Raw genomic sequence first — 23,253 nt, forward strand, 5'->3', positions numbered from 1 at the left:
TTACTGGAAAATGCCATTAGCTTCTCCTTGGGAATCTCCCAGAAGCAGCAGGCACAAGATATGGAAGTTTCCACAAGAAGTCCCAAGCTTCAACTGGAGAACAGGCCATTATACATTAGCAGCTGAAGGCATAATGCTTGCACAGATCCCTCCTGCACCTCTATGTACACTCTAATCTTAGAAGGCAGCAGACTGTGTTTCTCCTCCCACTCTTACACAAACAAACAATTGTGGAAGGAGTATCTGTGCGGCACATCACAGGGGTTGAATTTCATGTAAAGTTAGCTGATCATCTAGGCTGCCTACCAGTGGGAGGCATGGATAGGCATCTGGAGAGACCAATTCTAATGGTTTCTAAGCACGGGGTGAGAAACTGTTCTCAAGAAGCACCTGCCCTTTTCCATTGATTAGACAGGATCTCAGATGACAAGTTTGGAGTACATAACACTGAGAGGGCACCATTAGAAAGGCTGAGCCCAGCTTAAATCATTCTGTCTCTTTTTTTTTTTTTTCTCACTTGTCAGCCTTATTGCCCTGCACACAGGCATGGCTGGATGGGATGCTCTTCAGCCTAAGAAGCCAGGGAGATTAAAGCTGTGACTGGAGGCTGAGCAGGAAAACACAGAAAATTGGGAATAAACTGTTCAAAAGTCATTGGTGACTACAGTTAATTTATTTGTAAAAGTTCATTTCCCATTGCTTGCAGGCACTATTCATCTGTTACTCCATAGATGGTGGTAGTGGTAGGCAGGCAGGCAGGTTTCAGCAGCTGGCAGTATTCTTCATGCATTGCCCTGGTCTACTTCCTCTGCAAGGATGGGAGAATATGGGAAGGTACAGGAGTTAGAGACATATGCCAGTTTCCTCTCTCAGGCTGAGAGACAGAGAGAGCAAGATGTGGGTTTGGGAAACCAGGTTGTGTGTGAAGCAGAGTACAGGACAGCGAGTTGCTGTTTTACCAGGGTTGAGGGTCATCCATAGCACTCAACACCCAAATCAACTTCAAAGCTATGTGAGGTTGAGAGAGGGCTGAGACTCTTTCTGACCCACTGGGAGAGATAAGCAGAGTGGGATTTGTCACAACTGGGATGGACACAGGAGCACAGTGCAAACAGGCACAAGGATGTTCACTGCAGCAATGACACATGCTCTTAAAATGTATTTATTTCTCTGCAGAGAGTAGAAGGAATCTGCTGCACCAGTATTATTCAGGGCAGGGAAGTTCTGCTTTGTAACTGAGATCTGCCTTTTAGTCAGTGTAGGCCAACTTTGGACATGTAGATCAGTGGATGGACCTCTTAAGTAGCAATTTTCCATCATCCTTGCAAAGGAAGATAAAAACTCTGCCTTTTAAGGGAGATGGGGAAGAGTAGCCTAAAATCTAAAGCTTCCCTACTAGTCTCAGAGTGGATAACCGGAACACACCAATATACCCTTTGGAAATGCTTTACTGTCCACTCAGTGTCTATCTTAGGACTTATGCACCTTTTTTCCTTTAAGGAAAGATATAGGCCCAGAAGCAGCAGAACACTGTACCTATGGACACAGCTCAGGTTAGCAAGCAGTACTGAGTAAAAGTGAAGTTCAGACTGTCTTCGAAGACACCAGATAAGAACAGAGTGAGATAAATTTCACCATTTACCACCAGCAAGGTACAAAGCTTTTGCCTTTCTCAAGTGCAAATCACTTTTTCTCAGCTCTCAGATGCCACAGCCAAGCCCTGTGAAAAAAAAGTTCCCAAGGTCTCAGTGCTTTCAGAAGCCTCCATATTCCAATCACCTGAAACTGCGCGACTGGTGGGAAGCCAGACCTGCCAGTCTTCATATTGGAAGATTCCATATAGGACAGGAGAAGTTTACCTGGTCAAGGCCGTCCACAGAAGCTCCTATATTACCTGTGCTCCAAAGCCAAACCCATGTGGCCTTGCCCTGCTGAGAACCCCACAGAGATCATAGCTTCTCTGTCCTGCCAGCTCTCACTTCAAACCAAGACTAAGGGCTGGCTGCCTAGGGTCGTGAGGAATACCTGCCTCCTGAGAGATCCCCCTGCGGCCTGGGCAGCAAGGTAGCTGAGCAGGAAGCAGCAGTTGCTCCAGGCAGTAGCAACTAAAGGCAAACTGGCCGTCTCTTGAGATCCCAGGAGAATGCTACTGCTTAAGGGCATGCTGCAATGTGCCAGCACCACTGTGGGCTCTGCCGCATGGAGCTGCTAAGCAGGCTACAGCGCCGTGCTGGACACCTACGATCCCTCTTCCCCAGACTAGTGATGCCGCTGTGTGTACAGGTGGGGGTCTACTAACAGGGCAGTTTTCTACCACCCTACAAGAGAGGCAAGCCCAAATTCCCGTAAGAGCCAAACACCTCTTCAATAGTAAGGGCTGGGAGCGATTCCTCTGCAATGAGGCCTCCCTGCTGCAGGCGTGGCTCCGGGTGCCGAGCAGGAAGCAAGGGGCAAAGAGCAGCGCTGCGTGACAGCTTTAGTGCAGAGGTATGCCAGGCTTGGGCAGGAGGTGCTGGAGCACGACATGAAACCATGGCAGGTCGGACCATGACATGCTGCTTTACGGGTTATATCCTGGTGGTCTTCATTTACTCTACTGCTCCCGACAGAGCACTTTTGGGGAGGAGTGTTGTCGGGTGCTTTGAAAGAGCCACATCCCCTCAACACGATCCCACAACTACACCATCTGGAGCTCGCAGGAAGCACACCTCAAACCCGAGACAACGAGAATGATTTAAGAAAACTGAGCTCAAAGAAAAAGCCCAAGAAGCAGCAACAAAACAAGAGGGACACAACCTCCGTTCAAGCCAGGAGAACCTGACTATGGAAATCACTTTGAGAATTCAGGGACGGTGGATTTTGAACGAGACAAAACCACGGTGCCTTCCATGCTCTCAGTGTTGTATACAAAATCTGTGCTCGTGAGCTGGGCCAACCTCACCCAAATCACCCATCAAGCAGACAGAGACAAGCGCTGGCCGGAAGGCAGAAATACAGTAAAGAAGGCGTAGACGACTGCGGAGAAGGGAAGGGCTCTCGGCATCCTACCTGTGGTGCAGGGAGCACTGTACTCCTGCGTGGCGAATTCATCTGCGAAACAGAAGGGAAGGGAGAGAGCAGGCTGTGAGCGTCTCCGCACCCACGGCAGAGGAGCGGCGCTCCTCCCAGGCCACGCAGCATGCCGCCGCCGCCGCCGCCGCCACGCGCGGTTCCCCCCCGAGATCCCCGCGGGGGCGGCGGGGGGCGCGGGGCCGGGGGCGGCCGCGGGGCCTGGCCGCTGCCGTGCCCCTGCCCAGGCCCCGCTGCCCGCCCTCGCTGCCGCGGGCTGCCCCGGCCCCGCGCTCACCTGTCTCGTAGTAGTCGTAGACCTTCACCTGGGCAGGCTTCAGGCCCCGCACGGGGATGTCCCGCTCCACCGCGAAGGAGAAGCTGAGGGTCTCGCTGCGGAGCTGGGGAAGGGAAGCAGCGGAGGCTGAGGGGCGTCTCCGCGCTCCCCCCGGGCTCCATCTCTCTCCCCTGCCAGCCGGGCCGGGGCCCTGGGGGGTGTGGGGGCTGCAGGCCCGGCTGGGAGGCGAGGGGGAGCCCCGGGACCTTTCCCCACACGGGGGGAGGCTCTGGCTGGCAGGGAGGTCGGGGCCTGAGCTGTGCGTGGGGCGGAGGGAAAGCCTGCTGAGGGCCGGGAGAGAAGTACATTTGAAAGGCCGTCAAAAGTCAGTTTGAGAGTCAGTGCCGTTCTCGTCAGGGCCACGGTAATTTTGAGTCACAGATCTTTTGCCCTCTGTGGCCAGCTGCCCCCGCTTCTGACCTGTCCTTCCCCCAGACGGGTACTCACCTTTTCCAGGTACACTAGGACATGGTTGGTACTCAACTCTGTGCGCTCAATGACAGGGTGGCCTTCCAGCTGAAGAAAGAAGACCAAGATGTTACTGTGTTGGGGGTGGTCTCCCTGTGCCCCTTGCGCAGCCCCGCGGATGGGATGTACTGTGGCTGAAACTCTGGAGTACCGAGGGCAGCAAGTTAGCAGCACGGAACTGACTCCTCGGTGTGCGGCTAGGTGTGATGGTGCCCAGGCCTCCCCTTCTGCCGCGTGGCTGGTGAAGTACGGCCTGGCGCCGGCAGGAACTGAGCACTGGTTCAAGCACAGCGATGGAACGATTCAATGAACATACGTTCCTTCTGGCTCGTTAATTCTGCGGTATCTTATGATCGCCCTTGTTTTCCAGGCCAGGCACCTGCTCAGCATCTCAAAGAGTGACCCAACACCAGTGACGTTGCTGTAAAGTGCTGTCAGATCAGCCGAGAGAAAAGGGAAACAGCAGCGCTACTTTTGAATGTCCTATGCACAGACAATGCTTTTCCGGGACTGTCAGGACACAGTGAATGGTGCCCGTTGCCAGCCCAAACTAAAAATGACTTAGTCTATTTTTCCTAGATGCGCCACATTATCTGCCCCTGTGCTGCCCCTCATGCAGGTGTGAAAAGAGAACGCTGTACATGGTAGATGTGCAGGCGACAACGGTAAGATCAAGCTGATTGGACCCCTGAAGCCCTCTAGTTTGCTACAGACACTTGGAAGCTGCCGTGAAGATAAGAAGCTGGATGTTGCTTGTTTGACAAACAGGCTCCTACCTTCCTCACGGAGGACTTCACGGGGATGAATCCTGACAGCATCTTCACATCAACAATCACCATGTTGGAGCCATTGCGCTCCCCAGTGTAACTAAGGAACCAAGCAACAAAGATTCAGTGCACCTCAAGCCGAAGCTGGGGGCTCTTCCACCTTTTCTGGAGCGCTTGGCACCCCACCAAGTCCTGTCAGACCAGCACCTTCTTCTCCAGCTATGCCAGGGTCTCCTAGTCAGCCATGCGGCCTCTCACTAGCCCAGCCCAGGGCCATCCACAGGGCTTCACCGCCGCAGGACATGTCTTTCCTCCACAGCCTCTCCACCCAGCCCCGCTGCTTCCTGCCCGCTTTTCCAGGGGCTGCACTGCTCCTCCAGGGCTTCCAGACTGACTCGCCCCGGACAGCCAGCCCTCGGGCAGCTCCCACGGCTCGTCAGGAAGGCTCAGACCCAAACGCAGACTCACCTAACATTTATGCCTATGTCAAAGACCTTGTGAGCCTTGAGGTCCGCACACGTCTCTGGGATTGTGTACACATGAAGCTTGAAGGGTGCGTCCTCCTGTGTGGGCTGCACGTTGTACCTCAGGCTTGTCTAGGGGAGAGCCAGCAGCTCTGTGTGAGCATCTGTGTGTGCGTGCTCAACACGTGAGAGAGACGATCCTCTCCCCGCCCAGCCTCCCCACTTTTCCCATTCCCACAGCTCCTCCACACTGTGGATCCTTCCCTCCTTCCCAGCCACTCTTCCCCCCGCACCCCCACATCTCTACTCTTCTTCTCCTCCTCCCTCTCCCAGAGCCTTGCCTCCCAGTCCTCTGCTCTCTCCTGTCCTATCTGCCGTCTTCCTGGCTTCTGCCTGGCAGGGGGCTCCCCTCTCAGGATGCCCTCTGCTCCCAAGCCCCTCACCTGCAGGTAGACGCATCCTTCACCAGACACCTCCGTGCTGTATTCCCCTGGCACCTGGGGCAGGGGCACGCGCTGGAGCAACAGCCGGTTTGTGGGATCTACTTGGAAGTCTTGCTGGAAGTCCCCTCCAGATCGCAGGGTCACTTTGGAAGCTGCTCCGCTCTTGGCATAGGTGACAGCTCCGTACAGGGACAGGGCTTGGAGAGCCACCACCGTGTCCTGGAAGAGATGGGCCACAGCACCCGGGGGGATGCAGTTAGCCTCTCCACAGCCTGTCCTCCCACAGCCTGCCCTTTGCTGTTGGCAGGCTCCCTCCCCTCCGTTCTTCACTTTCTCCGGTTTTAAGTAGAAAGGACCGAGGGAAAGAGCAGCTTTGGCACGCTTCCATTCCCTCCCTGTGTCCTCTGCACAGCAGTCGCCTGTTCCCTGAGCTCCTTGGCGTGGAGCTCTGTGCAGCCACAGGGTGAAGCAGCAACTTCATATGCGCAAACCAATTGCAGTGGGAGCCCTCTCCAATGGCACAGACCTGCGTCCCTTGTGTTCCTTCTGTTCTGCCCCACTGTGTCAAGAAAAGCAGGTCAGTAATCAAAGTATCAGATATTCCCAGAGGCACTGCCTGACGCACTTGTCTCTAGCCCCTTGGGAACTTGGCAACCAGGGATGTGCTGCAGGGCTACAGTCCCTGCCCTGGCAAACAAACCTTCCTGTGCTCCCTGTACTGTCTTCTGACACTGCCTGTCTTCTGACACTGATGTGTGAGGTCGCGGGAGGGAAGCAGCTCACCTGGGTGGAGGAGAAGCCTCCACTGGGATTCTGCTGACCACTGATCCACTTTGCAATAAGAGATGCAAATGACAGCTCCTCCTGGGAAGGTGCCGGCTGTGTGGTGAGGTGAGCAAGGAGCACGTAGGCTGTCATCTCCACTTCAGCGGAGGGAGCTCGGTAGCGATAGTACGGGAGATCAACCTCTGGCTGTTTCCCAGGCCGCTGCCAGTGAACAGACCCATCTTCACGGGAGGCAGGGAGCATGGGGGCAAGACAACAAGCAATTAGTAGTGGTTATTGCGGGGCAGTTGTTGATCTGCTGCTGGACTAGTTGGGAGGACAGAGCCTCCAGGATGCATCTGTCATGCAGGAGGAGGTGGCAAGGGTTAGGTTTACGCTTGCTGCAGGCTTACAGCTAGCCTGAGACTGCTGAGGCTCAGTCCTCAGGCCGGGACACCACTTTGTCCTGGTCTCCAGCTTCACACAGACATTTATGGGCCTGAGCGCCAGGCTGGCATTCCTTGCCTTGTTGAGTAGAGGTGCCGACATCAGGCAGCGACAACCTCACAGAGGCAAAACAACCCGAAGAATGTGACCAAGGCTTGACATTTGCCCGCAGGTGGAGGAGGGAGAGGTGCTGGGGATACTTCCTTCACCACCCTGCGACCCAACGCTTGGGCAAACCCACTGTCTGGCCTGACTTTACCAGAACGCTTCCGAGTCATTACACGATCTCCCGAAAGACTCAGAGCTTATGCTATGGCCTCTGCAATGACCTGTATGTTTGTTTTCTCTCTCGGCACATCCAGCTCTTCTCTGATTTACTGTCCCCGGCGCTGCGCAAAGTCAGATTTGTTCTATGTTGGGCACGTGCTCTGGAAGGAAGGAGTGCTTCCTTCCAGTGCAATAAACACTGCTAAGCCTTTGGTAAGCAGTGCCTGGTGTGGCAAGAGGAGCGGACTGAGGAGAGACACTGGCAGAGCTAGCCTTTAGTTCAGCACCGATGGGGATGGTGCCTGGTGCTTCGTGATGAACTCCTTTGGGGCAGAGTAGGAGGGCTGGGCACTGGGAGGGAGTTCTCAAAACCTCAACCCCTTTGCACAAGTCTTTCCTCTCCCTCCACCTCTCCTCACCCACAGAAGCCATTTCCTGCAGCCACTGCCCCACCAGCAAAAGCCATTTTATCAAGAGGTAAGGCCAGTGGATTGGCAGAAAGAGATGTTCCACCTGGAACACTCACCCTTTTTCACGGCTTCCTTTTCAAGTGAGCCAAGTAATGCCTTCCGCTTCTCCTCCTTCCCTGCCAGGGCGAAGGCATATGCCATCAGTGCCTTGGTGTACACGTGGTTTTCTTTCTCATCCGCTGCTGTTTCCAGGCAGAACAGAGCGTTACGCACCACTGCGTGCTGGGGAGAGATAACTAGTGATTAGAAGGCTGGGGAAAAATGCGAGTGGGCTGAAACAATCATAGCTCACACTGAGGTCCATTGTGGAACAACAGGAATTGGATTGTACCTATGGACCCTTGATGTCCCCACTCCCCTCTGACACGTATTCTATCATCATGTACCTCTCTCCTTCATGTCCATTACCCCCTGGAACAAATATGGCCGCCAAAAGCTGTTTCTTATCTTATTTCTCCTTTTCTTTAATACATCTTGTAATGTTTTTTCCCAGTTTGATTTAAAGGTTTAAAGACTGTGAAGCAGGGCTCCGATCCTTCTGCCTTGAGGAACATTACTGGCCTGATTGTGTCTCAGGGTAATGGGATTTCTCTGATATTCTTCCTCTCTGTAGTTGTACTGGGTACTTGCTTTCCTCCTCTAGCTATCACCCTGAGACTGGTCTGTGCTTTCACCCTCTTCCCAATCCTTTCCTTTCTATTGTTCACTTCTCCTTTTCCAGGGCCTCCCGAAAAAACTCCATTTTGCTGGAACTTGATAACTTTGCTTCTAGTTTTTAGGTGAATTCTCTCTCTGCACAAGAAAGTATATATATTTTTTTTCTATTTTCTGGAATATTTTTTGTGACATATAAACATCAACAATGCATGTCTTTTTGAAGCCAGAATCTCAAGCATGGTTTAAGAGTGCAATCACTACATCAAATCAAAATGTAGGTGCTTTACATACTGTTAATTAGCAGACACTGTAACTCCACATCCTTTCATCAAGACACATGACTTTTCCTCATTTATGATGGAAAAAGTGATATAAAATTGAATAACATTGCAGGTGGGGCATGTCATGGTCTGAAACCTAGCAGCACAATTACAGATTAACCCATGGTCTAGAAGGAAAAGACTTATTTTTCAGTGTCTTTGTACTTTGCCTTCAGTGGGTGTCTACTGGTAGATGAAATATTTTGTGGTCACTTTTTGAGAAATAATGAATCTGTTTTTGAGAAAGCAAAGAATAAAAATAAAATTGCCTGGTTCTGTGACTCGGCTAAGGTCTCCAATGCTTACTACTGTTTTTAAGGTAGGTATTGGGGAGGAGTTCAGTCTGATGATAGGATGTGGCAGTAGATACACATGCTCAGGACATAATTAATAAGTTTTTTATGAAGGGCCTAATATGGCTTGTTTTACTTACAGAAATGCTGTGTATGTTTGCTGATAGCATTAAATACCTAAAGGCTGTGCTATGCTCAGGAGTTCATGCAGCTTAACTTGAAGTGCACCCATATCCCAATCAGATTCTGACAAAACCCTTCACATTCAGTGGCACTTTTAGGCTCAGACAGGGAGATGAAAACCATCCTCGTTATCCAATACAGCTCTACCTGAGATTTTGCCTTCTAAACATAACCAAAGAAAGAATACTCTTCTGGTGATGTTAATGTCATCCATGTCACTCCACTGACAAAATAATTCCTTCTGCTGCTTCTTACTGTACAGAAAAATCTTTTAGCACAAAATAGCCCATACTCCATTTGGAGCAGAGGGATTGCAGCAGTCCAGCAACGATCCTGGCTCAGCAGTCCTGCTGCTGCAATTCACACCCCAATTTCGCCTGCACCAGAGGCTTGTCTCACAGTGAGGGGATCACAGACTCAGGGATCAGAATGACCAAACCCATATTGCTTTTAAATAGGCCTCAGGCTTTTCACAGACTACCATTTATGGCATTGTCTATATGTATGCCATATTACTTATAGGTATATCTTATTCTCCAAGCATTAAAGATGGGGATTTCCCATACAGCAATATAGAAGAGGCAGAGAAAATGAGAATGAATCCCTGAGCATATCACCTTTTTTTACAGACCTGTGCATTTGTGTCAACACAATAGGCCTGTACAGGTGGCTCAACAGGGGTGTATAACTCCAACAAACAAAAGGAGATTTTTGTGGGTGTAGAAAACCTATCTATCTGGTTCATTTCAGAGATTTAAATATTATTTAAATCACTGTTATTCCAACCTGTACTCTTTTAAAGAAGCAAAAGCATGATTCTCCACAAAAGCACTCAGAAAAAGATTAAGTGAAATGTGTATATGGGAAAGAGCATTGGACATGGGAGGAAAAATGGAGGAAAAGTGTTATTCCAGTCTAGGCTCGAATGGAAGGAATATTCAGGCAGGATTTCCTCTTTAAAAAGGTAAAGGGATCTGATAATCTAGGGGGGCACTAGTAGGGCAGGTTGGTACCACCTGTGACTTAGGTTGGGGTGAAGACACATACGGTTACAGGCAGAGAAATCTCCAGCAATGCAATAATAGTGTAAGCCGTCAGCGTGATCTCGTCATTCACTCCACCCTGCAGAGAACCACAAAAGTAGATGTTGATCCCACACAGAACCACTGGTTTCTCCCTGTGCTACGTATCTACATCCTGCAGGGACAAATTCTTCCTAGCCTCCTTCTCATGCATGGCAAGTCCTTCAGAAGATGCTGTTGGCTTCTTCCTACTTCTGTGATAGCTCACATATATAACTCCCTCCTCCTCCCAAGCGCTGAAATAGCTCTCTTGGTCCCAGGTCTTATGATCAAGTTCCAGCCTGAAAAAGCCCATGTGGAGCCAACCAGGCAGATGCATTACCTTCATGGCGTTGTTCAGGAGTGTCCCAGAACTGTGGAAACAGCCACTCTCCTTCTGCTTTTGAGTGAGCCAGACCAAAGCATCCTGAACGTGCTTCTCATCTATGAAGATGTGAGGACGGGCCTGGGCAAAGGACTTGAGGACAAAGGCTGTGAGCCTGAAAGTGACAGAGGGAACTGAGACATCCTGAGCAAGCCCCGTATCCATCAGAGGTCACGGGGCCCATATGGGCATCACTGTTGTGGAGGAAAGCAGTAGAGACTACAGGACTCGATCACTGGGCTGGTTGGAGACTGTGCTAGCTCAGTGACTCGGTGAGATAGGGACTAATGCTAAATGGGGCCTGACGTTCACAGCCGTGAGGCCTGCAGGTCGGTGGGCAGTGGCACTCTGGGCATTCATCACCACCTTCTGCTAACAAGAAGTAGCTAGGGAATCCTGCAGGTCACCCACATCTGAGCTGAAGAAGGGTGTCAGGGGAGGTAAGTAGCTATCAGTGCAGCATTGCAAACCTAAAAGGCATCTCCCTTAGCATCATTCCCTGCTCCATTATCCCACATGATTATCCTATGATGTCATGATTATAATTTCATCTCCACCTCCATTTCAGCCTCCACAATGGCCAAGCACAAGAGAACACTGAGGAAAGGGAGGGCATGAAAAGCAGAAGTGAAAAGCCAGTGGTAGTGAGGTCTTACCAGGTATTCCCAACTTGCCCATAATGGGGCCCAAAGGTGCTATAAGAACCATCCCAGTGTTTGTACTTCAATTGCCTTTGATACCCTGGAATGGAGAGTGGAAGAATATTTTAGCTGTCACAGTATTTTTCAAGGAGCCATGCAAAGGAAATGTAGCAGACATAGGACACAGTGTCCCCCTTCTAATGGTACAAGTGTGAGCTACGCTGCTCAGCATTACAAAGGAAGTTCAGGCAAACCCACAGCTCTGAGTACCTCCACCCTTGTGCTCCTCCTCTCTTCTAAAACACCTGGAAACTGGGTATCTGTGGTCATTGCTGCTCTCTGCCCTGGACTTGATGAGAGGTAAATGTATCCCAGCTTTGAAAGAAATGGGAAAACCGTTCCCAGAAGAGAACTGAATACAAAGGTGAGTTCCACACGGGATAAGGATGCTGAAAACAGGATAATTTTCATTGCAGGAAGTGCAATTTTTCTGTGAAATAACTGAGTAAAAACAGTTCCTTGTTAGTCAGCAGATAGTCACCGTGTCCATATGTACCGGTGTTATGTCTGCCAATATGTCCTAGCTAGTGTGTTAACATTCTAGCCTAGTTAAATATGAGTGACACTTTCTAAATCTTAATCCTAAGGAGGGTCTGAGGTCTACATTAAGCAGCTGCCATGATTAATGGTTACAGTCTGATTTACATATTTTGTATATCCCTTTTCTTACAGAGAGAACTCCTGAGTTATTGCCAGTCCTGGCCTTTTTCTATGTTCCTGTTTGGATGTTGTCCTCTGTCACTCTGCACCTCCACCTAAGCACAGGATTCTTTCTTTATGGATATATAGATTTATATAGATTGTATCTACCACAGTATCGTGTTCCTTTCCAGAGAATGCACCAGGACAGCCTCCCCCAGATCATACATGCCAGTGGCCAATAGTGTCCATATCCAGTTGCCAAGGGAAGGAATGAACAGAGAAGGAAAAGCTGTGTCCCAGCTCACCGCTCACTAAGTATCCGATGGCCTTGGATTTGACCTCCTCACTCAGCTGCCCTGTCTTGTTCAGATAGTCCAGGACGTAGATGTTGGGTGCAAACAGGACCATGTTCTGCTCCCCACAGCCAAACGGCATCTGGAGGAGCTGGTGCAGGTTCTGCATGGCAGTGCCCATGATGTCACCTGGGGAATGGGACAATTTCCAGTGTAAATTAGCATAGTTCACAGCTTGCCAGTAGCCTGAGCACAGCCTGAAGAAACGTTTCAAAATTGCATGTGACACTTTAAGAATGCTTCACTTACCTATTACTGAGAAATATGCTCTGGCTGAGCCATCCACCACAGTCTCTGGGAGAGCCAGGGAGACTGGCTCTGACATTGACTTTTCTGGGATTAAAAACAGATCATTTTGGTTACAGTTCCAGGTATATCTACATGCAGTGGGTAGCAGCTAAGAGAGTGACACACCATCCCCTGCACAGGGGTTTCCTGCCTTCATCAAATCTATTCATCTGTAATTTTGTTGTGGAAGCTTCTCACCCTGCAAATTTTGTGCTGGCCCTGCAAAACCCTCACACACAGACTGTCATGGACTTATGTGTGACGCTAGCAGCTGGCCTTGACTGACAAATACACTTTCCAGCCTATTTTTCTGGTCTCTTCTGCTTTGGTCTGCAGACCTGGCTTACTGCAGAGTCTGGTTTGTGATTTTACACCCACTGAATGAAAGATGTTAGAGATAACGCTATTAAATCCCAGATATTCTCTCCCTGCAGGGACCTAGCCAGCCTCAGTTCCTAAGAGATATGCTTCTGCCTCTGTAATTGCAGGGACCATTGCAGCCTCAGCTCTTCTCCTATAGGAAGAATTAATTTCACTACCAGTTGGACATGTTTCTAGTTTGTTCAATTTTATCAGATCCCTACACCTTTCTTCTTGGAGTGGAACATTCACAGACCTTGTCTTCTCCCTTTGTCTTTAATCTCTACCACGGCAAAGAAAGTCTTAGAAAGCAAAAGGCTCTTACCAGATGCACAGAGCACAGTGTTGTAGGTAGTTTCCACCTCAGTCCCTTCCAGCTTGGGGAAAAAGGTAAAAAATGAGAAACAACAACAACAAAAAAGAAAACGAAAAAATCTCAGGAAAGAAACTAAAAGGGACTCTAAGAAAATTAAAAACTTAAAAAGTTCTCCTGTGGTAATAACTTCATTATACTGAGAAGTGTATAGAAATTGCTTGCAAAGTTTTTTCTTCTGTGTGCTAAACTGAGGATAATTGAGGACTGTAACATACTGGCTGATTACAAGGATGAAATTAATACATGTTCTTCACCTTTTTCTTACCGAGAGAGGCCCTGCAGCTTCACAGGTTATGATGCAGGTGGGAAGATGCAAGAAAGATGTTACTGACAGTGCTAATAGAGCCACAAAGCTATGTCTTCCGAGGCTACCCACCTTTACTCAGTCTAGCAGAACTTTTAAGACTGCAGTGACGGTTGAGTGCTTGGGATACCAGTAGGATATGTATGCGAGAGCTTTGACAAATGGCAACTAGAGCACTCCAATACATCCAGAAGTGACAAGTTGCAACACCCAAAATTTAAATACATGCCACAGTCAACTGGTGGTTGTATTCCTCTGTTTCAAAAACTTTTAGCCTAATTTTTGAAGTCAGAAAAGAACCCCTGTTTTCTCTTGAGCTGTTTGAAAACATTCTGCATAAAACTCAGGAATCAAATATTTACTAGAAAACATATTTTGTCAAAGTGTATTTCAGTGAGATCGCTGCATCAATTTTTTTAACCTCCAAATAGGAGAGTTCCCATTGCCTTATTACTGATTCCCAACTTTTGCCAGCTGAAAATATTTTCCAGCATGTAAACAATGGTATTGCCTTCACTTTGTCACACGGTTAAAATACATTGTCTCTTACTCTTCAGTATGAAAAGACAGAGAAAGATTAAAAGAGTAGGGGAAAGAAAAAAAAAAAAAAAAGCTTTTAGGATAAACTATGACAGAGCTAAATGCTTCTGTTTGAAAAGTCAACTTCTTGTTTGTTTCAGTATGTCATTCTGAAATACAACTAAATGAGAAATCCATTGTTTTGTTTGATTTTTAACATTTCAACAGGAAATTAAAACATGCAAGCTAACTATTTTGGAAGATTTCCCTTTCCAGCTGAGACATTCCTGGGTGAAAAAAACATCCTGTTTCCCAACCAGCTCTGGGCAAGGCTCTGTTTCCCGTCGGGGCAGAGTGGGGCAAGAGGCCTCCTCAGGGGCTGGGACAAGCTCCCTTCCCTCTCCCCGGGACGCCCTGCCTGCTGCAGGGGTATTCACATCCCGGGGTCTGGGACAGTGCCGCTCCACCCCAAGCAAGTTACACCGTATCCACCCCTGCTATTATAATCATCAAATCTGGATGCTAATCTCTGCTTCTATCCAGTCAGGGCTTGCTGTAGATTAATTACCTCATTACAAAACCAGGGTGAAACCAGTTATCTCTCAAACACCCTGGCAGAAGTAATTTTAATGCTCATTCAGTTATTTTCACTCTGCCACCATCTGGGAGGAAAGACTTTACAGTTCCGATCTTCCAGTATCTTCAAAGAACAAAATCAACACTTTTTTTCTGAAGGCATATATGGAAATAGGAAGCCTTCCTGAAATGTTAAAGTTATTTGTGCCCTGAGACATGAAATGCGCTATACATTCAAATTCACTTATAAATAAATGAAATAATAATAAAAAAAACCCCACAGCCTAACAGATATGATTGTTGTTCCGTCATTACATTCAGGCTAGCAAAACATTTTCTGAAGTTACATATTACATGAATCCTAGCTCCGCCTTACTGAAAATTGGAATGTCTGCAATGTAAGGAGGAGTTGCAATGTTATATATAACTGCTGACGTAATTTTGTTATATATAATTATTCTTCCCTGTCATGCATAGGATTGACAATATTATGACGTGATATATAGATTTCACTATGCAACAAGCTAGTGCTCTTTGCTGTTAGTATCACAGGGCGTCTTACACTGTGGATTAATTTTATGACTGGCTATTTATCATGGGAAAAGCTGTGTTTTTATCATTGCAAAACACCTCTTATGAAAAAGAAATGTACAGAAGAATGCAAAAATAAAAAGTTAGTTCATGCTGATTTGAACTTTCATAAAAGTGTAATAAAACCAATTCAAAATGATAGTAGTTTTGTTTGGAAGTATTTGTAGATTGTGGTGGCTGTTCCATATTCCAGAGTACTGACCATGTGCTGGAGGAGACACATAAGGTTTCTGGCAAGTCTTCCATTTACTACCTATTCCTGTGATTTCTTAGGGGTAAAACCAAGGAATTCACATTTATCTCCCAGATGATGTGTCTGGGAGAAACCCGTCATTATTGCCTGACTTATTATTTCTGTCCCACTATGTAATGTAATACCACGATTTTACTATGAGATGGCAACATTATGAGTTATGGGCTCTATTGGTCCATGATTCTTTTCTAAAAGTGTGCAGAATAAGTCACACAAGCCATTATTGCTGCTATCCTGGCTAAAACAGAAAAATCTTTATCATGCAGTAATTGTTTCTGTGGAGCATGGAATTATTATTACTTTTCTGTGCCGGCAAACTCAGCAGCCCACATACCTCCACCAGCAGCTGTCTGATGACCGTGTCCTTCTGCCCTTTCGCAGGGGTCTCCACGATGGCATTCCCACAGGGCTGCTGGTTCTGCAGGGCCTCAGTGCTCACCGAGAACTCCACCTGCCCTGGAGGAAACAGGGGTCAGCCAGCCTTGACAGGCAGAGACAGGGAAATGTGTGTTTGTGCTGGGCACTCTCTGGTGCGTTACAGAGAAGCTTTTCCAGAAAGAGAACTAAATTTGAGACGGGGTTTATCTTGATCCAGCTGCAGCTTTCCAGCCTCCTCCTTCGTGATGGCCACCCAAGCAGGTGTTAGTCCATCAGCGAGAATAGTGGAGGGGCAGATCCTGTAAATCAGTCTTGTTCTGGGAGACTCCAGAGAAAGCAAGCTTTGATTAAAATATTTCAGACCCACCCACATTAAGCTAAGACATTCTCAGCTACACAACAGAAATGACTGAGTGCTTTGCATACATTAAGGGAATCTGTGATTTCTATTCAAATTTCGATAAAACAATGGCCTATAACACTTAAATAGTTTGTTTCGGACTTGGAAACTGCATCCCAGTGTAGTGTCTCAACCTCAGATTTGGACTTCTCACTTCTGTCATCGACAAGATCCTTCCAGACAGTCACCTAGCTCTTCACACCAAAGATCTGATGTCATCCACAGACATCTGTTTCCAGTATTTTACTGTTGTCTGGCCTCTTACCTAGAGATCTCGGTGTTACTGCCCAAGCCACAGTTTTCCTTTCATTCATGCAGATGCAGTAGGATTCCTCCTGCTTCTCTACAGGTGTAGCCAGGAAATTAGTAGATTCAGCCAGAGACACACTGACCTGCCGGTTTTACAGAGAGGTGTTATGAAGGTTGGAACTGCAGAGAAGATGCGGTTACTGGAGACAGTGCAGTACATGAATATGGGTAGTGGAGTTGGTTATACTGTGGGAGTAAGAACCTTATGGATATTGCAGAGCAAGAACTGGGTGATAAAGTGGGAAAATAATGAGATGTGTGCAATTGTAAGAGATTGGGGAGGTACGTGTAGAGAACAGGATGTGTGTCTTTGGAAAGGACATCTATTCTGGGAAAATGGAGAGTGTGGACCAGTTGTGTGAGTAAAGGCAAAGCAATGATTACAAACTTAGCTATGAATCAAAACCCCTCACACAATTAGTTAGGTGAAGAGGTAAAACAGTAGCAGTGGAAAAACTGGTAAGGGAACAAGGGAGAGTGGACTAAGGAACCTGAAAATAGCAAGCAAAACAGGAAAGACAGGGAAATAAATGAGAGTGCATTGGAACGGCTGGATCAGTGCCTTTCCTTCTTTCAGCTTCATTCCTTTTAGAATACAAGTCTGTATTTATAAAAAACTGAACAAAGGTGATTGAGATGTTGTTTGAATCACCTCCCAAATTCTCTCTTGTCTTCTTTGTTGGTGAAAGAATGCAGATAAGAATAGTGAAGCTACATAGCTCTGCTCAGTGTTCTAGGGGCAGATGCAATAAACCGCAGGAAGTCTGCATACCAGCAAATCTGGTGTGATACTTTGTGAAGATGTTTATATGAGATAAGACTAAAGGCTGAACACAAGTATACACCCTGGTGAACCTGGAGTTTCCGTGTGGGTACGAAATGATGCTGTGGTCTGTGGATAACCCAAGTTTCATATTTCTATAGGACAAAGACATAAATCTTTGATGACAAGGCTGGGGGCCTCAGCAGCAGAGCTTTAGGTTGTGAAACAAATGCAGCTTCCAAAATTTTGTCAGAAAAACATATTGTCCCTTCAATAAATACACCAAGAATTCCTACATACATACACCTATATGAAATTATAGTCGGAGATCAGTCATCTGACTTGGGAAACCATGTTATAAGTGGCCTACTGCAGCCTTCCCTAAGCTGTCAGACTGAGCAAAGTTGTGAATGTCTCTTACCCTGATGCAGGCGGTCAGGTAGTTGAAAACGGTGGCTTTCAGTGTAAAAGACTCACCACGCACCACAGAGTAGGGCAGGGTGAGCTCTACAAAGAAGGGCTGGAAGGCTCTGAGGGACACTGTTGGGGACAGGCCAAAGCCCGTGTCTGCTGAAGTGCAGAATGCATTGGCTTTCCACTCAGTGATGGTGTCAGGGATGGTCACGTCTAGATCAGCATTTCCCTCAGAGCTGGTGAGGGACAGAAAACAAGATTTCAGTTATATTCTGGTGATGATCTATGTTTTTTTTTTTTAACCTACTGAAAAACACCTGCTGGCAACAAACTCCTGACCAGTTGGGATGTGGGCAATGGCTTTTGCATGTTCTCCAAAGCATCCTATATTTAGTCACCTTGAAAAATCCCTCTGTCTACTAGAAATACCCCTCTCGCTGAAATACCAATATTTCTATTATGGCTTAAATAGCTTCTGAAGTTTTGTCCCAGTGACCACACTCTACGTGCCCATAAACACTTACTTCACTGAAACTATGTCCCAGATCCATGTCTCAGGGAAGTATTTCCGAACAGTCTCCATGGGATTGCCAGCAACCATATGTTCCGTTATTTCATCATCTAAATTATCAGGCAGATTCATTGCAGTGACTAGCAAAATTGTGCAAGGACAGGAAGATAGGAAAAGACATGTTAAACTCAATTTTAAATCAGCATACTTTCTTTCCAGGTAGTGGTTATTCTTAGATAAAATTTTAAAATTGAAAGAGCAGCTTTGAAACCTTGGCCACTGGAAACAAATGTGTTTCTCTGTTGTCATCTCAATATTTAATTTTTCCTAATGTTTCTATTTTTCTTACAGAGATTGGATGGGGTTGAGCAGTCATCCCCCAGTGCCAACAAACCCAGTAGTTCCGAAAGAGCTGCTGCTGCTATTATATGAGTGATGTTCATGGTGTTATTGAAGGTACATTCTAATTGCAATACAGAATCAAATGTGGAATTTACTGTCTCTAGATATTACAGTTGCACATAGTTTATTAAATTTCGTTGAAAAGTGATTGTGTTTATGCATGACCAGAAACAGAACCCACACTTAGCCCTCCCTTCCTCCATCTAAGATTCTTTTGAGATGAATATGGGTCTTTACATCTCTGGCTGGTTCTAGAACAGGGAGATGCTTTCTCACAGTGTTGCATAGTGTTGTCCCTTTTGAAAGGCTTTCCATCAGACTCAGAAGACTTTACATTTTTCTCAAAGCAGCCAGCTATCTCAGGCCATGCTCTGAAGAAAAATTCTGCATTTCAAACCCAAAGATTTGATCTGTTATGAATAGAAGGCTAGAAGCTATCCCTGGACCAAAAGATATGACTTTTTAATAGGAGCTGGGATACCACACCAGAAAAGTCAGTGACTGGAAGTGATATAGGTGGGAGTGTAGCCTTTCTAATCTCAGAACTTTTCAGGAAAAAAGAATAATATCATTATTTTATCTTCACAGTCACTGAAGATGCAGAGAAGTGACATGACCTACCCAGCCTCTTATAGTTATGTGAGTGGGAGAACTGGGAACAGAACCAAATTTCTCAGCCCCCCAGTAGTAAAATATCTACCCACAGAATTGTACCACTTTCTCATTTGTCTTGGCCCACTTTTGCCCTAATTGTTCCTCTAGTTATTGTTGGAACATGACTACCCAGAAGTAGAGACTCCTTTTTTATGTTTCCACAGCTGGACTCAGATCTGATGGAAAAAAGCCACTACTTTGTGCTGGCAGACTGTTTTAGTGCCTCCAGGATCCCTGCTGTAGGGGCTGGCATGGGAGTCACCAAGCACAAAGTTCTATCCAGGCATGCCTGCCTACCTGGGGATAAGCAGGCAGAAGTGAATCAGGTTCATATTTCAGGACTGAGTCCAGAAGGGCATGATCCTGAAATAAGTGAGTCCAGAAGGGATTGATCCTGAATTAAGTCAGCATATCTGAACAGAATCTGATTTGCCTGGTGTAATTAACATTCAAAGAAGTAGAGGGAAAGAAAGAAACAGGGTGGTAAATTTTAGGTAGTTTTGGGGGAGGTAAAATAAAGCAGGTACTAGAACCACTGTAACTCATTTCCATCATGTGTCCTGGATAATGCTGGCAGATTTCAGGCTTATGGATCTTGCTGCTAGTGAAGACTTTTAAGCCCAATTCCTAGTAAACAAAGAGAAAGAACAAAAAATATGCTAACACACTTTTGAAAAGAAACTATTTTCAGTATGTGAAGAATAGATGTACTTAAGTCTGGTATTGACCAGAATAACAGTGGCTTGTATATAAATGCCAGATAGATTGGTTCAACTCAGATGTTGAGGCTTTACCATGTTACACTCATGCTAAGCCTAAATCCTGGCATGATCTGATGGAAAGCTAAGGCCACAGATCTACCCTGGGGATATCTGCCTGGTTGAAAATTACATGTGTGAAAAGAGTTAGATTGAGGGTACTCACAAAGTCTTGTGCAGGACTCTTTAGATGGGCATAGGTGTGTTTGTGGGTTATCAAAGTAACTGGCACCTATCTACACCGGATAGAGATAGAACATGCCTAGCTGAGGGAGAGTTTCTAATTTTATGGCACCAGAGGTCACTTCTCAGGACTGTTTCCTTCCTTAAGCCTATTTGCAGGATCTCCACTAGCAATGAGAAAGCTTTCAAAGTTCTAATGGTTCAGAGAATCACTCAGGTACCAATGATGGGCTACACAGATGCAGGGCCTGAGCCTGGTTATTGCCTTGCATACAAAATTTAACTAGCTCACAGCAAAGTTCATTAAAAAGCCCTTCAGGACAGGTGAGAAGAGGAGGGGAGACTGAATTCCAAACAGGAATAACAAAGAAGAATGAAAGGCTGGCACTTACTTTGAGAATGTCATATGCATCACCTTCACCATCAGGAGAAATGGGTATGTAGACAAATCCATTTAATAATATGTTGTCAAGTGACACACAAGGATTTACGTTGTCTTCTTCCAGGTAGTAGTTCTTGAAACTATAACCTCGGATCTCCTTCAGTGGGAGAAGATCATACACCTGGGCAGATGCAACCAACCAGGGAAAAATACTGCAGGTCAGCACTTACAGGGACACAGATACTACCTAACACTCCATCGATAAAAGCCAGCTTCTAAAAGTAAAGTGTGGTGAATGCAATTATAAAAATACATGGCTCCTTGTCTATTGTGATGTTAATAGGTACTTGATTGGTTTCTGTACTTGCTCATTACCAGAAATATCTGAGACTTACCGATCTGGGAGAGAGCTCATCTTCAGGCTTCATAAGAAGAACGCTCTTGTCCACAGCACGGAGGGCACACAGGGAGCTTGGTGAGGTACGGAGTTGGAGACGTGTGTTGGAGGCAGGAAGACCTTCCTTGGGTACAAAACTCAGTCTGACCTGCAACCCCAAAAGGAAGTTAAAGCAGCCACTTTTCCAGGTGCTGTTACATGTTTTGGTACTGAAGCATCCAGCCTTGTGAACTGAGCTCTGCTAGTCTTCCAATATATATTCAGCTTTGACCAATGTAATGAATAATGACCAATGATTATCTTTCTTATTCTGTCTTGCTCCACTTTTTATAGTTATGGCTTTGTACTTTATTCTAGAGTTTCAGTCACTATCCTCAGTCAACATCTGGTCACACCATTTCATGAATCCATTGTGAATTCTGCCTCCATTCTGGAACTCATAATGGAACTGTTGGCCACAAGACAAACATGGGTTGCATCAACCCTGACTTATACTCACTTTATTGGGGAGGCAATTTTCCACCTGGAAATCTGCTGAACTGGCGATGACTTCCCCACTGGGTAAAGTGGTATACACAAGCATCCGTGCCAGAGGAGCAATTGCTGCCTCAACAGGGAAGGTCAGCTGAAATGTCCCATAAGCTAGCAGAGAGAAAAAAGGCTAAGCAACGTACAGGAAGTTCCAGTATATGCATTTGCCTTCCCCAGATAAAAAAAAAAATCAAGTTCACTCATGCTGAACATTTTTAGTTATCAGGGACAGGAATACATGACAAGTCTATGGCTGTTGCTGAAGACACCAGCATTCAAATAGTGATTGTGTAATAGCCAAATAAGATGAGTTTGGTGGGCCTCAGCATGCCTTCTAGATTCTCCTCAGTTAATATCTAGCATAATTTCTTGATGTTCCCAACCCCTTTTTTTCCTCAAGCTACAAGACCTTCTGCAGTCTACAAAAAATAAATGAGGGGAAAAGAATAACTGCTAAGTCACTGCTAAGCAAGCATTTATCTGGAACACCAAACTATCACTCCAATCACAGTGGAAAATGTCCCTCTATGTTGAAAGACTCTTTCTAGCTGGGCCTGAGCTTCATGTCACAATCTGGACAAGGTGGTAGAACATCTCTTGGTATGAGCCAGGGTGTTAGTTTTGTCACTGCTGCTAGTGAGGATGCAGAACTTTCTGTGAACAAGCACCCAGGATCTTTTACTACCATATACTGATTATACCCACTGCAGTGCACCTCCTTCTCATAGACTGCCAAAATGTCTCCCTGGTCTCATTGTTGAAAGGCTTTTAAAAATGCATCATAGCCAGTCTCAGTTACTGAAACGTGTAACCCTTGGATGTTTACATTAATAAAATTAAATGTATTGGTACGTGTGTGTTTGCATGCTTGTAAGGGAGAAACCATACCAAAAAAAAGTAGGAAAGTGAGAGAGAGAAAGAAAAGGAGACATGCTCTTCTTGATCACTGTACCTCACAACACTGGTAAGCATCCACAATTTGAATAGGGTAGAGCGGTCAGCAAAAAGTGTTGGTTTGAGGAAACAATGACCAAAACATTATGAGTATTTTTGGTTGAATTTTTAAAAATTTTCTCATCAAAAAGAACAGCATCAGCCTTATCTCAGAGAAAACAAAACTAACCCAAACCACTTAATTTAGAAAGATTTAATTTTGAAAATGCTCTATGTCCCCCCTACCCATAAACTACCATCAGAGATGCTAAAAATGCATAGTTCTGCTCACCATCTCCAGGATTCACAATCAGGTCATGGGTGTGTTCTAATATAATGCGTCCCTTGGCCATCACCTGGTTGACAGAGAAACCTTCCTGTAATTGTTGCTACCAATGTTGAAAGGAAGGAGAATGAATGGTCACTGGGTTAACTGTAGGGTGTGGGTATGAATAGTACTGCCAATGGTGAGCAAAACCAAGAAGATACTAGCAAGTGCCAGACTGGAATTTACTGGGGTTTTGGAGACAGAAATATTCACTCCTAAGGGCACCAGTGTTTCAGCCAGTGGTCAGATCTGGCTTCCCTTTTGTACATATTGCATCAGGTTCAAAGCACTTTGCCTCTGAGCACACATAAGTTTGGGGGTCATATGCACATTTCTAACAATTTGGAACAGATCGAGGATCAAAAGTTCTCTTCATTCCACTCTCAAGTGCATTGTGAAACAGTCTGGAGAAAAAATTAATCAAGATTAGTTTCATAACTCACACGGAGTTGGTAGAAGAGGATAGGCTGTAAATAATAAGCTCTTGAATAAGGTACCTGCAGTCAGGCAGTAAGCAACAGCCTGAGTGTTACCCGTAATTTCCTCATTTCTAGAAATTGTTTCCTTTTTCA

The 23,253-nt window shown here is 46.2% G+C and overlaps 1 protein-coding gene across 3 annotated transcripts in view; it reads right to left on the reverse strand.

Moving 5' to 3' along the window:
• Nucleotides 1-356: 356 nt before the first annotated feature.
• LOC104356864 (alpha-2-macroglobulin-like) overlaps nt 357-23,253 on the reverse strand; it is a 40,427-nt gene continuing 17,530 nt past the window's right edge. Inside the window, exons 13-36 of one of the 3 annotated variants that reach the window (XM_042795189.1) lie at nt 22,646-22,709; nt 21,389-21,531; nt 20,888-21,037; nt 20,503-20,673; nt 19,706-19,796; nt 18,127-18,253; nt 17,610-17,838; nt 16,382-16,508; nt 15,673-15,794; nt 13,045-13,096; nt 12,321-12,404; nt 12,024-12,200; nt 11,032-11,116; nt 10,334-10,490; nt 9,977-10,051; nt 7,533-7,698; nt 6,311-6,534; nt 5,528-5,746; nt 5,089-5,216; nt 4,630-4,720; nt 3,833-3,901; nt 3,347-3,449; nt 3,049-3,090; nt 357-808 (exon numbers count right to left, since the gene is read on the reverse strand). In XM_042795189.1, coding sequence (XP_042651123.1) covers nt 783-808; nt 3,049-3,090; nt 3,347-3,449; nt 3,833-3,901; nt 4,630-4,720; nt 5,089-5,216; nt 5,528-5,746; nt 6,311-6,534; nt 7,533-7,698; nt 9,977-10,051; nt 10,334-10,490; nt 11,032-11,116; nt 12,024-12,200; nt 12,321-12,404; nt 13,045-13,096; nt 15,673-15,794; nt 16,382-16,508; nt 17,610-17,838; nt 18,127-18,253; nt 19,706-19,796; nt 20,503-20,673; nt 20,888-21,037; nt 21,389-21,531; nt 22,646-22,709 — 2,922 coding nt within the window. In that variant the 3' untranslated portion in view covers nt 357-782. Of the gene's footprint in view, nt 809-3,048; nt 3,091-3,346; nt 3,450-3,832; nt 3,902-4,629; nt 4,721-5,088; nt 5,217-5,527; nt 5,747-6,310; nt 6,535-7,532; nt 7,699-9,976; nt 10,052-10,333; nt 10,491-11,031; nt 11,117-12,023; nt 12,201-12,320; nt 12,405-13,044; nt 13,097-15,672; nt 15,795-16,381; nt 16,509-17,609; nt 17,839-18,126; nt 18,254-19,696; nt 19,797-20,502; nt 20,674-20,887; nt 21,038-21,388; nt 21,532-22,645; nt 22,710-23,253 lie in introns of all 3 variants that reach the window. The other 2 variants (XM_042795187.1, XM_042795186.1) reach the window with 2 other exon arrangements.

This window comes from Tyto alba, unplaced genomic scaffold (assembly GCF_018691265.1).
Source record: "Tyto alba isolate M040663 unplaced genomic scaffold, T.alba_DEE_v4.0 Super-Scaffold_21, whole genome shotgun sequence".
Lineage (NCBI taxonomy): Eukaryota > Metazoa > Chordata > Aves > Strigiformes > Tytonidae > Tyto > Tyto alba.